Source organism: Ictalurus furcatus, chromosome 5 (assembly GCF_023375685.1).
Source record: "Ictalurus furcatus strain D&B chromosome 5, Billie_1.0, whole genome shotgun sequence".
In the NCBI taxonomy this organism is placed as follows: Eukaryota; Metazoa; Chordata; class Actinopteri; order Siluriformes; family Ictaluridae; genus Ictalurus; species Ictalurus furcatus.
In genome coordinates, this window is record NC_071259.1 from 18,972,514 (window position 1) to 18,985,700 (window position 13,187).

The 13,187-nt window shown below is 36.8% G+C and overlaps 1 protein-coding gene across 2 annotated transcripts in view; it reads left to right on the top strand.

Moving 5' to 3' along the window:
* grid2 (glutamate receptor, ionotropic, delta 2) overlaps window positions 1–13,187 on the top strand; it is a 517,533-nt gene that overhangs the window by 491,073 nt on the left and 13,273 nt on the right. For both annotated transcript variants that reach the window (XM_053625025.1, XM_053625026.1), the window contains one exon: window positions 872–1,038. In XM_053625025.1, coding sequence (XP_053481000.1) covers window positions 872–1,038 — 167 coding nt within the window. The remainder of the gene's footprint in view (window positions 1–871; window positions 1,039–13,187) is intronic.

Consider the following 13,187-nt stretch of genomic DNA (forward strand, 5'->3'; position numbering starts at 1 on the left):
GCCATAGTGTCAGGGTCCACTGATTTTTGCATAAAGCCTAACCTTGAAATGTTCTCTTTGAGGAGAAAGGACTTCTTTTATGTGAATGGCTTAAGGCAGTACCTTACATACTGCAAACTAATATCTGTCTTTCTGTCTGCCGGCATGCAATCAGTATGGGATGCATGCTAGACAAAGATGCTGATGAAACCAGACTGAAGTTGCATGGTGTGGCTTTTAGAAAAGGAACATGTTCTTTTCTTTTTGTACTTTCACCCTTTAACCCTTTAAAAGCTCTCAGGTTCTTATGCAGCTCTGCATCATATATCACAAATATGGAAAATAAAGAAGAATTTTGTGTCCTTAAGAACAATCCAAATCTAAGTTTTAATCTAGAATTTTATGTTATAAGTATAAGAGACAGAATGATATCAGCAACAGGGTTAATGGGTGATTGATATGACCGTGTTATTTTTTTTTTCTCTAGTTCCATCCTAGGAAAGTGTGCCATTGTCTTTAGCTGATAAAAATAGTCCAATTAAGTTTTGTTTTTTCATTGAGTTTTTATAACCTTATTATCACTCATTATCATTGGCATCTAGTTAAAGGAGACAGAGGGCCACATTGTGTTTATATTGAAAGCAAATTTTGCTTTTCAGTAGCACACTTTTCCCTCTCCAGTATTCTTACCAATACAGTCAGCACCTGTTTGCATTATTTGAAATGAGTCTTTCAGCCTTCCTGTTTGATTTTATAATTCGTTTATCTCCATGCATATTTATCAGATGGGCTGTCTTTGAAAATATTTTTTTTTTTTTTTTTTTTTAAAGTTTCTCATTCAATTGTGTTGTCCCTCTACAACCCCCCCCCCCCCCTTTTTTTTTTCTCTCAGGTAAAGTACGGCCGCTTTGCATTTGTGTGGGATGCAGCTGTGCTGGAGTATGTGGCCATTAACGATGAGGACTGCTCCTTCTACACTGTGAGCAATAATGCACCAGACAGAGGCTACGGCATTGCCATGCAGCACGGCAGCCCTTACAGAGACATCTTTTCTCAGAGGTACCATATGACACCCACACTGCTTCCTATAGAATCTGCCATCTAAAATCTTTAAGCATGGGGCAAATACTGATTTCCAGCAGCATACATACAAGGTAGTATAGAAAAAGCATAACATTTGGCAAAAATCTAGGCCTTAAATTGTTCTAAAAAGTCTCAAATACATTTCTTTTCATTTTAGTAATTTAACTAAAGTATTGTTTTGATTTCTAATTGGAGATTGATGTTGAAATAGTTGATTCATTTACTATAACAACATGGCTCTGACAGTAGTGTGGGCTGCAATTCAAGTCACAGGTTACATTCACGAACTCATTCTAGTACTTTATCATTTGTATAGTAACAACTCATTCACAAGGACTCCAGTGGCATCACTCCAAATAAACAAAGTCTAATAATAAACAGATTTTAACAAGCATGTTATTTAACAAATATGGTGAAGCTTCCTGTAAGGGGAATTTTTTCCAATCTGTCTCCAGTGTCAGTACTTTATTTAAAAAAAAAAAAAGACAGAAAGAAAAAAAAAAGACAGAAGAAAAGCTGTTCATATATGTTTTCTGTCATGGGAAAGTCTAAGCACAGAGGATGTTGGGTGTTACAGTTTCTCAGAAGTAAGTTGCATTTTTCTCTTTTATTAACTTCAATATAGTGATGGAACTACTGTTTATAGCTGCTGTAATTTAAGTGATAATGGGAGCTAACTTGTTTTGAGGATGGTCCACAACATTGTAGTAACTATAAACAGATATATATTTTTTTTAATATGGCGTCATGTAACATGTAACATATAACACCCCCTCCCCTGCTATTTATTTTCCTTTAACAGCACGCCCTGCATGGATTTATTTAATTGATTCTGATGAGAACAGACACTGCCATAATCTGCGATACAGTAGTTCATTTATGATTGCTTAGCCAAAACAGTTTGGTTGTGGTTCCTTTAGCCAAATAGTGTTGCAGCTATTTCCCAACCACATTCTAGCTTATATCAGTAATGCTTATTTGCAGAAACAAGGTTGGTATCCTATCCTCTCCCTCATCCTTAACTGACAACCACTGATCATTTCAATCAAATGCTACTCGTTACTTTATTAACCCTAAGGTGACAAAAGTCATGAACAGGTTAACTCTTAAGGGAACGCTTACCAAAGACAACAGTCTGGCCAAGTGTTAAAAGGTATTCCAGGTCTGAAAAGACCTACATTTTCAACATTATTTTTTTAAAACAATGATAAAAAGAAGAAAAGAGTGTGTTAGTGTTTCTTTTTAACTGTTATGGACTAGCACTTCCCATTTTTTGTTATAGCCATTGCTATAATAATCAAGAATAAGTTGTAAACAGAGTGAAAAGAATTGTATAGAGATAGATTGTTGTATAATCTGATAGCGGTGGGTAAGATGGACCTCCTGTGCTCTATGCTGCACATGGTTGGATCAGTCTGGAGCTGAAAGTGCTCGACTGCATGACTAGGTGTTCATAAGAAAAGACAAATCAGGAAAAAAAAATGGCTGGAGGAGAGAAATTTTGGGGTGTGTTTGTGTCAGTGACTGTATATGTGTGCACGTTGAAGCAGACGTGAAAAAGAGAAAAAGAGGGTCACTAAGACCTTCTAGTGGTTGGCTGCAGTTTTAACACCGCCCATTTCCATGTAAGTGAATGGGAAATGAAACAAACTTACTTTTACTTTTAAGTGACTCCAAAAATTATTTGATTATTGGAAATAGTGTTCTGTTGTTTTTACAAGTTCTGTTGGCCTTGGTATCTCCCCCAATATTTTTCCTTTGCAATAAATGCATTTGATATGAGTTATGTGAGGATAAATAAAAGTGTGTGGCTGATGAGGTGATTGACAGGTTTGAGCATGACAGTCAATCCTCATGAACATGCACACCCTCTCCAACACACCTCCGGAAGCTCTTGGCATTTCAATGAAAAAGCCATGTCTTGTTGTGCTGTAAACGGTTCTAACAGACCAGCTCTTTGCTGTTTTTCCAGTATGTTGCTCATTTTGATGTCTAAGCTAGCTTGTTGTGCTGATATTATAACTAGCAAACCAACATGAGCAAACAAAGTGATGGAATAACACCATGCAGCTCACACTAACTAAATTTCATAACAATATAAAATTGACTGTATGACCTCAGCTAACATTCGAAGTAGCTTGGTAATGTTAGCCAGTCCTTTTTAAACAAACTCCACCAACAGAATGAATGGAGCATAAAAGATTCATTCAGATGGGTAATTTAATGCAAGTGTCAGCTGGATGAAAATCACGCAGAGCATCAAAAATTGTGTTGTAATGAGTGCAAATGTTGACTGCTGTTTTCCATTAAATTTTTTGTTGGTACATTAGCATTAGCTGATTATATTTACATTGCTTTGAATAATATGATGGATTAGCCAGTGTCAACTACCTAATAAATGGTAGCTCTGAAAGTTATAAGATCGTGTCGTGACAACAGTAAAATCAATATACTTACACAAGTTATATGACTGCAATTTAACATTTAACATATGAATTAATAACACAGTACTTCCCAGTTTGAGCTAGCATACTATGTGCCATCTTAAGTTGCATTTAAGGTAATGTGAGTGTGCGCTCCCAGCATGTTTGTCCCCAAACAGTGTCCTCAGCTCAAACTTATAAAGTGTCCCCATATCAGTGTCCCCAGCTGATATGGACAGACAAAAGGTGAACCCACTGTCCAACCGGCAGTGTCTACAGCGCATGATCTGTCTGCGATTTTGACCTCTTGTGCAAACTCAGTCAAGATTGAATTGCTGATTCAATTCAACAAGATTTAGGCTTCAAAAGCTTGCAGTGGGAGTTGACTGTATAGCCTGTAATTTAAGCTTTGCACAAAGTGCATTAATATACAAACTTGAATGGTTTTTGTTATATTTTTAAAAAAGCTCTCCATTTTTATAGGCTTTTATGCTTTCTTGTAATTTACATTTATGCTAATACAGTCAGTCATTTTATTCTGTCTCACTGTGTTTTGTCCTTCTTTAATTTTGGTTTTAATGGCCATCTTCACTGGGGGTATTTGGACTTTCTGGACTGTTTTCAAGACTGTTTAGTTTTGCATTCATATTCAATGCTTTAATATTTAGCTTTTGTTCTCCCTTAATGGTGGTACAAGAATTATCCAGTTCAATTTGCTGATGCTTGCAGAAATACTGGTTTCCATTATCTGTTATTTGCATTTGTTAATCGCTTAAGAAAGAGTTGTTCCGATCTTAAGTTCCTCCCAATCAAAGGCTTTTCTTCTTTATTTGATTCTGTTGGTATGTGGTGTCCTGTGTTGTCTGTAATGGAGCTAATGGAAATTAATAAGCTATTAATTGTGAGACATGTTTCATTTCTTGACTTTACTATTAGTGCATTCTCGGCCGCATGGAGAGCTGTCAGCTCTGATTTAATATAGTGTAATGTGTGTCCTCTGGAGTTCCTGAGGCATTGGTGATGGAGTAGATGTGAGTAGATGTTATGAGATTATTATTATATGTTTTGTCTGATTGAAACTTATGTTAAGCTCAGAATTTACTGCTATACCTACAAAGGGTCACCTGATTGTTTTTTTAAAGGTATCTAGGAGATAATACTGTAGCAGCATTTCTTGGTTAAAGCTGCTGTGTGGCTTTTCATATCACTACAAGACTAATCTCTCTGTAGCACAGTGGAGCATGTTGGGCTAAGACGCCCACGTTAGCAAAGTTCCTTCAAGAGGGTTATTGTTGTTTTAGCTTGTGAAGAAACTCACAGCATGAAGCAGTCATGCTGTTACCCTGTAGCAGATATGACAGTCCTAAAAAGTATTTATCACACACAAGATTGCTACAATGTTTCATTTAGAATGAGGCTGCAAGGTAAGCAGCATTTTTTTGGGCAGTGTTTATGCTAGCAGAATAGGTGTGTCCCATTTGGAGGGCAGCATAAGGACTTTTGCCTTTGAAAATCGTTTGACTGAGAGCTATTTTCAGCAATGTAATAAGGTCTTAATGCAATATTGCGATAATTTTATAAACTGTCATGAAAGGTTTGATATCTGTAAATGTAAAGTTATACATAAGCCCGCAAAATGACTGGGTGATCTGGCCTATAATCAGAAGCGCCATCTATGTAGGTCTGTGTGTTATTTTCTTGATCTTTTTCTGTAGTAATACATTAATGTACTGGCTCCATATAATGCTATAATGTGGGCTCCATATTCTGCACCTTATTTAGAAATCACTGTGTCTGATAATGCTGGGCTGTTAGATTTTTGATTACTTATGCTGATGGAATAAGCAAAAGACATTTTCTAGATGGAAAAACTAAAGCTATCTTGGCAATCACACAAAAATTGTCTTTTTGCCTAATCAGTCACTGAAAAAGAATTCAATTTCAAATTCAAAAATAAAACCACTTGAAAAAAAGTGAAAAGTACTGCAAGTTCTGTGAGAAGGAAATCAACAACGTCTTGACATTTTTTTCTGGCAAATAGCCTAAAGGCATTAAAACATTTTTAGTGTTAACATCATGCAGATAGCTAAGATTGATTCCCTTTCAGTCTCCTTTAGCTAGAAATGTATTTACTCATATATTTCTATTGATGTGTGCCAGAAAATATAAGCAGATGAATGATGAAATTGACAGCAGAAAGTTAGCTCATAAATTATTAAGTTGTTCATTCTAATACATGCTTCATTATGTAATATACATAGTCATAAAATGGCATAGCTAAGTATACAAAACATTACATGTTAGTTATAATTCCACCATTCATGTAACTCTTGATGTTTGAACACGTTATAAATTGTAGTGCTGTCATTAGAAAACTTCAGCATCATATTTGGAAAGAGAAAAAAAAAAGTGTATATATTAGGGCTGCCCTATAATAGTCGACTAATCGTTAGTCCATTAAAAGAGGCTTGGTCGACTAAATTCTCATTGGTCAGTTAGTTGCAGGAAAAAAAGTTTCCACAGGAAGTGGCGAAGTCATGCAGTCAGTGACGGAAAGTTCGCTAACACGGCTGGCCTGGCTGATCCACCTGCTAATAATTATGTCAGGAAGAAAATCAAAAATGTGTGATCATTTTGAAAACATTAGGGATGACCCCAAAAATATTGCCTGCAAACTCTGCAGGCAAATGTTCATCTATCATTCATCAACATCGATTATGTCTTATCATTTAAAACATGTAAGTAGCAGCCTAGCATTAGCCACTTTACATGGCCGCTCATTTTAACGTTAAGGTTAACTAAGTTAACTTAACATAGATAAATGTTCGCTATTACGTTACATTATCCAAATGTTCGTGCAGAGTGTGGAAGTTAATCATACTGACATATTTGACTTAAAGTGCATTTCTCTCTAGGCTTATCCACTATACTGCAGAGATGTCTCCGCACCGTCAACTTTACAGACGACACTGTAATTAAATTAAATGTTCGATTAAGTTGACTAATGGCCTTAATGAACGACTACTAGTTGACTAAGAAAATCTTTAGTCGGGGTAGCAGTAATATATATTGTGGGCAGAAAGGGATGCACATGGTCAGCAACAATACTGAAATAGGCTGTGGCATTCAAGCCATGATTGATTGGTATTAATGGGCCCAAAGTGTGCCAATAAAACATTCCTCACACCATTACACCACCTCCACCAGCATGGACTGTTGACACAAGGCAGGTTGGGTCCATGGATTCATGCTGTTGGAGCCAAATTCTGAGACTACCATCTGTGTGCCTCAGCAGAAATGGAGATTCATCAGAACAGGCTACATTTTTCAGTCTTTGACGTTCCAGTTTTGGTGAGCCTGTGCCCACTGCATCCACAGTTTTCTGTTCTTGGCTGACAGAACTAGAACCCATCCTCCTCAAGATTTGACATTTTGTGCATTCTGAGATGTCTGAGATTGGTTATCTGAGTTACTGTTGCCTTTCTATCAGCTCAAACCAGTCTGTCCATTGTTGACCTCTCTCATCAACAAGACATTTCGGACTGTAGAACTGCTGCTCACTGGATGTTTTTTTCTTTATTGTATCATTCTGAGTAAACTCTTGAGATTGTTGTGTGTGAAAACCCCAGGAGATCAGCAGCTATAGAAATACTCAAACCAGCCCATCTGGCACCAACAACCATGCCACAGTCAAAATCACTGAGATCTCATTTTTTCCAGTTTCTTATATTTGATGTGAGCATTACCCGAAGTTGCTGGCCCAAACCTGCATGATTTTATGCATTGAAATACTGCCATACGATTCGCTGATTAGATAATTGCATGAAAGACTAGATGCATAGGCATTCCTAATGAAGTGCTCAGTGAGTGTATGTGACAAATTTTTGAGACCAGGTGAGTCAGGCTGTAGATAAAGGAAACAGTGACATTGACTACGTTTACATGGAGAGCAATAATATAATTATTGACCTTATTCTGAATAAGACAATATTGTGATTAAGGTTTTTACATGAGTTGCTTTTAGAATATTCCTTTCATGTTCCTGTTTTACATGTTATAGAACATAGATCAATTAACGGCACACGTCATTATGTCCCCACGGCACGCCGTCCGATGTTCGATTTGTGTTTACTTTGAGTGTGACTTTAGTCGGATTAAGGTAATCAGAAATCACTGTTTACATGGTAGTTTCTTAATCAGAGTATCGTCTTAATCGGGTTAATATCAGATTATTGTTGTTCAAGTAAATGTACTGACTAATAGGATGGATTGCACTGTCAAAATGTGTAAACTGAGAGTGTCCCCCCGCATCCCTTGCATGCAGTAAGTTACAAAACACCGAAAGAGGTTGCACAACCTCACACAATGTCACTAAAGCACATATGCACACTCAAGAGAGTGTGTGATGTTAAATGCTACCAAATACTTGTGACATGTATATGCATAATCTACAAAATACTGGAACAAGATCATTTACTTTGAAAGTACTGAAAAATGATTGAGTTTCACTTTTAAAATTGTATGAATTGCTTATTTACCGACTCAAGGTTGGATTTCCAGTCTGACACTGAGTGAGACAGTTTCTTCACTGGTGTATATCTATTTCTTAATTTAGATGGTGGACCAGTATTGATTGAGGTTTATAAGACTGCAGAGGAGGAATATTGGTTTTCCCCTCAAAGTCTAACATAGAGGTCAGGATTATGACACAAGGAGTTGAGTGTGGTTCATATATATTTATTTCCAGGTCATGACCAGTAACTTGGTGAAATCAAATGCATTTATAGCTAGTACACTGTAAAGGAGGGAAATTGTTCATCTGGCAATTGTTAATCACTGCCCATAAAAGTTATCTGTATAGTGGGTAATCTGTCCAGTTTTATCAGATTTTCCAATTAAAATATTAATAAACCAGTCTTGTAGTTAAGACCAAGACAAGACTAAAACTCATAGCAACCAATCAAGCCCAATACAAGAATGTTTTACAAATTAAGAACTTTACCAGTTAAGATCAAGATTAACTATGAGGCAAAAATCCCAGAACTGTAACACAACTCTGTGGGTTTTATTTTTTGTTGTTGTTGTTTTTTGTTCCCAGTGGCAAATTGTTTATAGTTGCACTGAGCAGACCACAGTGAATAGGGATGTAACAGAACAAACACATAATTCAGAATGAACAGATAATGTGTTCTTAACAGATAAGAGGTGCACTAATCCCTCTTTTTTGTAACACTTGCTGGAAAGGTTGAAATTAGAGGTGTGCATTGGGATTCGAATTCCATGGGATGCAACCAAAATGCTGCAAGAGCGAAAGTATAATTTTTACTTATATAAAAGTATAATTTTATTCTAGCACATGCACGCTGTCAGATATGACCAACGTTTATTACTTTATTAATCCCTGTCTGGGGATTAATAAAGTATTATCTTGTGTGGTGAAGAGTGAAGACCACATGACCATTAACATAAATGTGTGGCACTGTGCGATACATTTACTGTGTTCATTCATTTACTCCTAGTAACTGTTACGGTTTTTTTTTTAGAAAATATTGTAGGCAGGAACAGACAAAAATAAAAAGCAGGATTTATTTCTAAAAAAAAAAAGAGTCCCATGCAGTCCCATGCCCAAGAGTCCCATGCTCTATTTGAGACCAATTATGAACTAAGGATATGTAGCTGATGTTGAGGAACATTCTGAGTCAGAATTTACAGACCGTGCTGACAGTACTGATGTTTCTACCTCTAGGTTTTACCAGTGATTTCCATTGTTTTCAGGGGTATAGTGGTTGGGTTCATATTTAATTACAGAAAACCCCTTCTAGTTTATGTCATGCCCTCTTCATATTTAAATTCAAACAGAAATACAAATATTTGGATCACTAAACAGATACCGATAAGTTCAATGTGCCACACCCAGTTACTGTACTGTATATATGGGTGGACTTCGTAACAGGGACACAAAGGTGTCTCTGAGGCCCTTTAGAGGTTGTGTGCAGTACAATTTTTAATCCCACCCATTCCCATGTTAATCAGTGGGAAAGGACCCAAACTTACATTTTAAGTTATATCTCCACACATTATTTTCAGGAATAGCATTTTGTCATTTTTTTACAATTTCAGTTTAACTTAATATCTCCCCCAATATTTTTCTTCATGATAAATTTCTCCTTCTGGGGATTAATATAGAATTATCTTATCTTAAAAGCTTTTTATGGAGTTATTTGATGATAAATAAAACAGCTTTTGGACATGACAGTTGAGCATCATGAACATGTACACACTTTGACATTTCAGTAGTAAAGCCACGTCCAGTTGTGCTGTAAACGGTTCTAACAGACCCTCAGCAAGGGGCTCTTTGCAGTTTTTCTGGTATGTTGTTTATTTTGATGTCTAAGCTAGCTCATTGTTCTGATATTATAACTATCAAAATAATGGTTGTAGCCGTTGATAGCTTCCTTTTTCTGCCCCGTCCAGGTATTTCACACACTTTCTACCCCTAGCCAGTTCAGGTATTTCATGTTCCAGCTCAAGCACACCTGGTGCAATTAATGAAGCCCTTGATTAGTTGCATCAGCTGTGCTTGAGACAACACCTGTTTTGCTTATTTGTGCTGTTGTGAGGGATTCTATCAGGGGGTTGAATAATTTTGAAACTGGAGAAGTCATTATAAGTTGCATTTTCAGTTGAATTTGAGGAAACCACTTGAAGCTTACGTTGTGTTGAACTATTTAAATTGCTTTTGTTTGATTTGTTCATTGCAAACAGCTGAAAATCTGTCAATTTTAACAATAAACCTGATTTGCAATGGAGGTTGAATAATTTTGATTGCAGCTGTATTGTTACTGGCATTAGGTGTTTGTTTGTTTTTTGGGGGGGAGGGGTTGTTTGTTTTTAAAGTAAAGTAGTCTTTCGATCTACATAACTAATAGATGTATACTATAAAAATATTTGCTTGACTTGCTTGCCATGTATCAATTTGAATGTTTAAGTATATTAATGTTAACATGAATTACTGTATCTCAATAATCACTACTAATATGGCATTGCATATTTTATTGAATCTGTTCATTCTTTGTGGTGCACTGTGAGAACTCATTGGAACTGTTTGGAAATTTGTCTTCTTGGCCATGTATCCATGAGGCACTGTCAGGAAATTTCTTTTTGATAATATTGAACTAAATGCTGAAGTATAGTCATTAGAGCTACTGCTAATCACTGATGTTTGGCACTGCATACTACCAGTTCCACTAACAGGACAGATGTGGAGCTGCTTGTAAGCTTTTGGCAGACACCCACATGAGCAGATTTTAACCACTGAGAGTGAAAGCCTCTGAACAAATTGTGCATGTGAACACATGACATTTCAAGTCCATTGTCATGCTGTTCCAGAGTGCTAGCATTGTTTCTTTCCTATCACCATTTAACTAGCAGTGCTGTTGTTTGGCAAATGCACTGTGTTAACACAACAAGTTCCTTATACATGGGAGTCTTTTGGTTATCTGGCCAACCTGTATGTGTGTGTGTGTGTGTGTGTGTGTGTGTGTGTGTGTGTGTTTGGAAGGGAGCGTTACACTAAGATACAGCTGTCTCTCTGTATTAGGAGGGACAGCTCTGGTGCCTCTGCAGTGTTCTAATTCATTTTGTCAGCTCAGAAAAATATCTGCCTTCTGTTTTTTTTTCTTCTTCTTCTTCTTCTTCTTTTTTCTGTTTCCCTCTCCCTCTTTTTCTCACTCATATCAAGCAGTTTGTCTGCCTGCAGTTAGAGTCATCTAATAACATGTGATCATTTCTGCTGCAGCTGGTTTCCATGGCAACAGCTAGGGCAGTCCACACTCTAATCGGAGTGCGAGGGCCCAGGAGGGACGATAGCCAAGTGAGGAGACTGCATGACAGACAGACCTTAAGAAGAGAGACACAAATGCCTGTTCTATGCCCTCAAAGAACAGAGGAATTAGTTTAGAGGAAACAAAAATCCAAATGATATACTGAAAAACTGAGAAATACAGATAATTGTGGTGGATAATGACAATATTGATATGTTTAACTCAATGTTGATGATTAACTCAAAAATTAGATATGGATCTGAGTTGATCCAACATCCAATGTGTTTAAGGGTGTTATCAATTTGCAAGAGGAGGTTCAGAGGAAATTTACCAGCTATTAGGGCCATAACACATCAAGATAGTGCTGAAGAACTACAGCCAGCTGAGATTACTGAAGATTGCCTGACATAACCTTCCATCTTCTGTAAAAATTTCTACTTGAACAGACTACAGCTGACAACTGGCATGGTCTACACCTAGAAATAATATAACAGGAAATGGAGGTGGATTGCTTAAACATAGAAAGTCTACAGAGAATTAAATATTTTGGGGGGTTGGGGTGTTTCTACTCAAAAATTCAAATAAAGTGAGCTGTGTATGCAACCCATAGTGATTTTTACCAAGCTTGAAAGTAAATATTTGAATGCTGTTTGCTTGAACAAATTAATTCAACCAGGAGGCTGCTTTAACTTTTGCATGTCAGAAGGTATTTATAGACTAAATAAAATCACCAAATTCTTACAATTATAACTTAATGCTATGGCCGTAAAGTTTATATTCACTTTTTTCCAAATGTTTGCATTTCTGAAGCCAGTACCAATCAGAAAGAGAGGGTGAAAAGATTTTCTTTGCATTTCCATTATGGACAGGATGCATACTCATGTACATTCCAGTGTATCACAGCGCTTTTACTTGGTGGTATACTAATGTAACTCTGTGAATCTCTGGGACCTGACTTCACCATGGATATAGAGGGAATTATTAGCACCTTAACCTCATTAAAACAATTGTTTCCATACAGTATGACATAATTTCTCTTTATGTGACATGATCTGCTATGACATCATTTAGTTTTATAAAGAACCTGTTAATCAGCCACCGAATTATTGCACAAATCAGTAATCCAATGCAAAACATGCAAATTAGCATTCCTTATTAGTAAATCAGGGTCTTGTATTTTGGGATGTAACTAAAAAAAAAAGTAGCTGCAGTTTTCAAGCCATTGAACACCCAGTCAGAGTACTCTTACACTCCTATCGGCCTCTAATGCTGATTAAACATGTACAGTCATCACTGATGGGACACTGACAAGGTCCAGCAGTGTCAGTGCAAAAACTCAGGTGTCACAGCTTGCTTAATAAGCATAGCACCTATTCTTTTTTTTTTATGTTTCTCTCTTACCTTTACGTTATTTCCCAAAGCTTTGCATTAGCAAGCACATATTCCACACATTAGTCAAGCAGATGTAGTCTCTGTGCACCACACACTACCAAAAGCACAGTTTAAGAGCCAGTCCATCTGTAATTGTGGAAAAATTTATAAATAATTCAAAGGCCCACTGCTGCAAATTGATAGCATGTTGTTTCTCTGCTGGATCTTTAGGGGAAGACATGAGGAGAGGGAGAAAGAGATACAGTGTGTCTGTGAAGTTAATGATTTAGCAAAACAGCTGGGCGCTCAGAAGAAATGGTGAGGAAATCCAGTAAAGCTACTGGAGAGCAAATTCATTTATCCACATGAGCTTAAGTCATATAGTATGGCTTACTGAGTTTTAAATACACTATATGTTAATTTCAAACTATGGCCTCTAAAATAATTATATATGACAGATCAGGTCTTTGATTTCATGACTCCCTCAGGAAGTGAATCCAAATGAGTA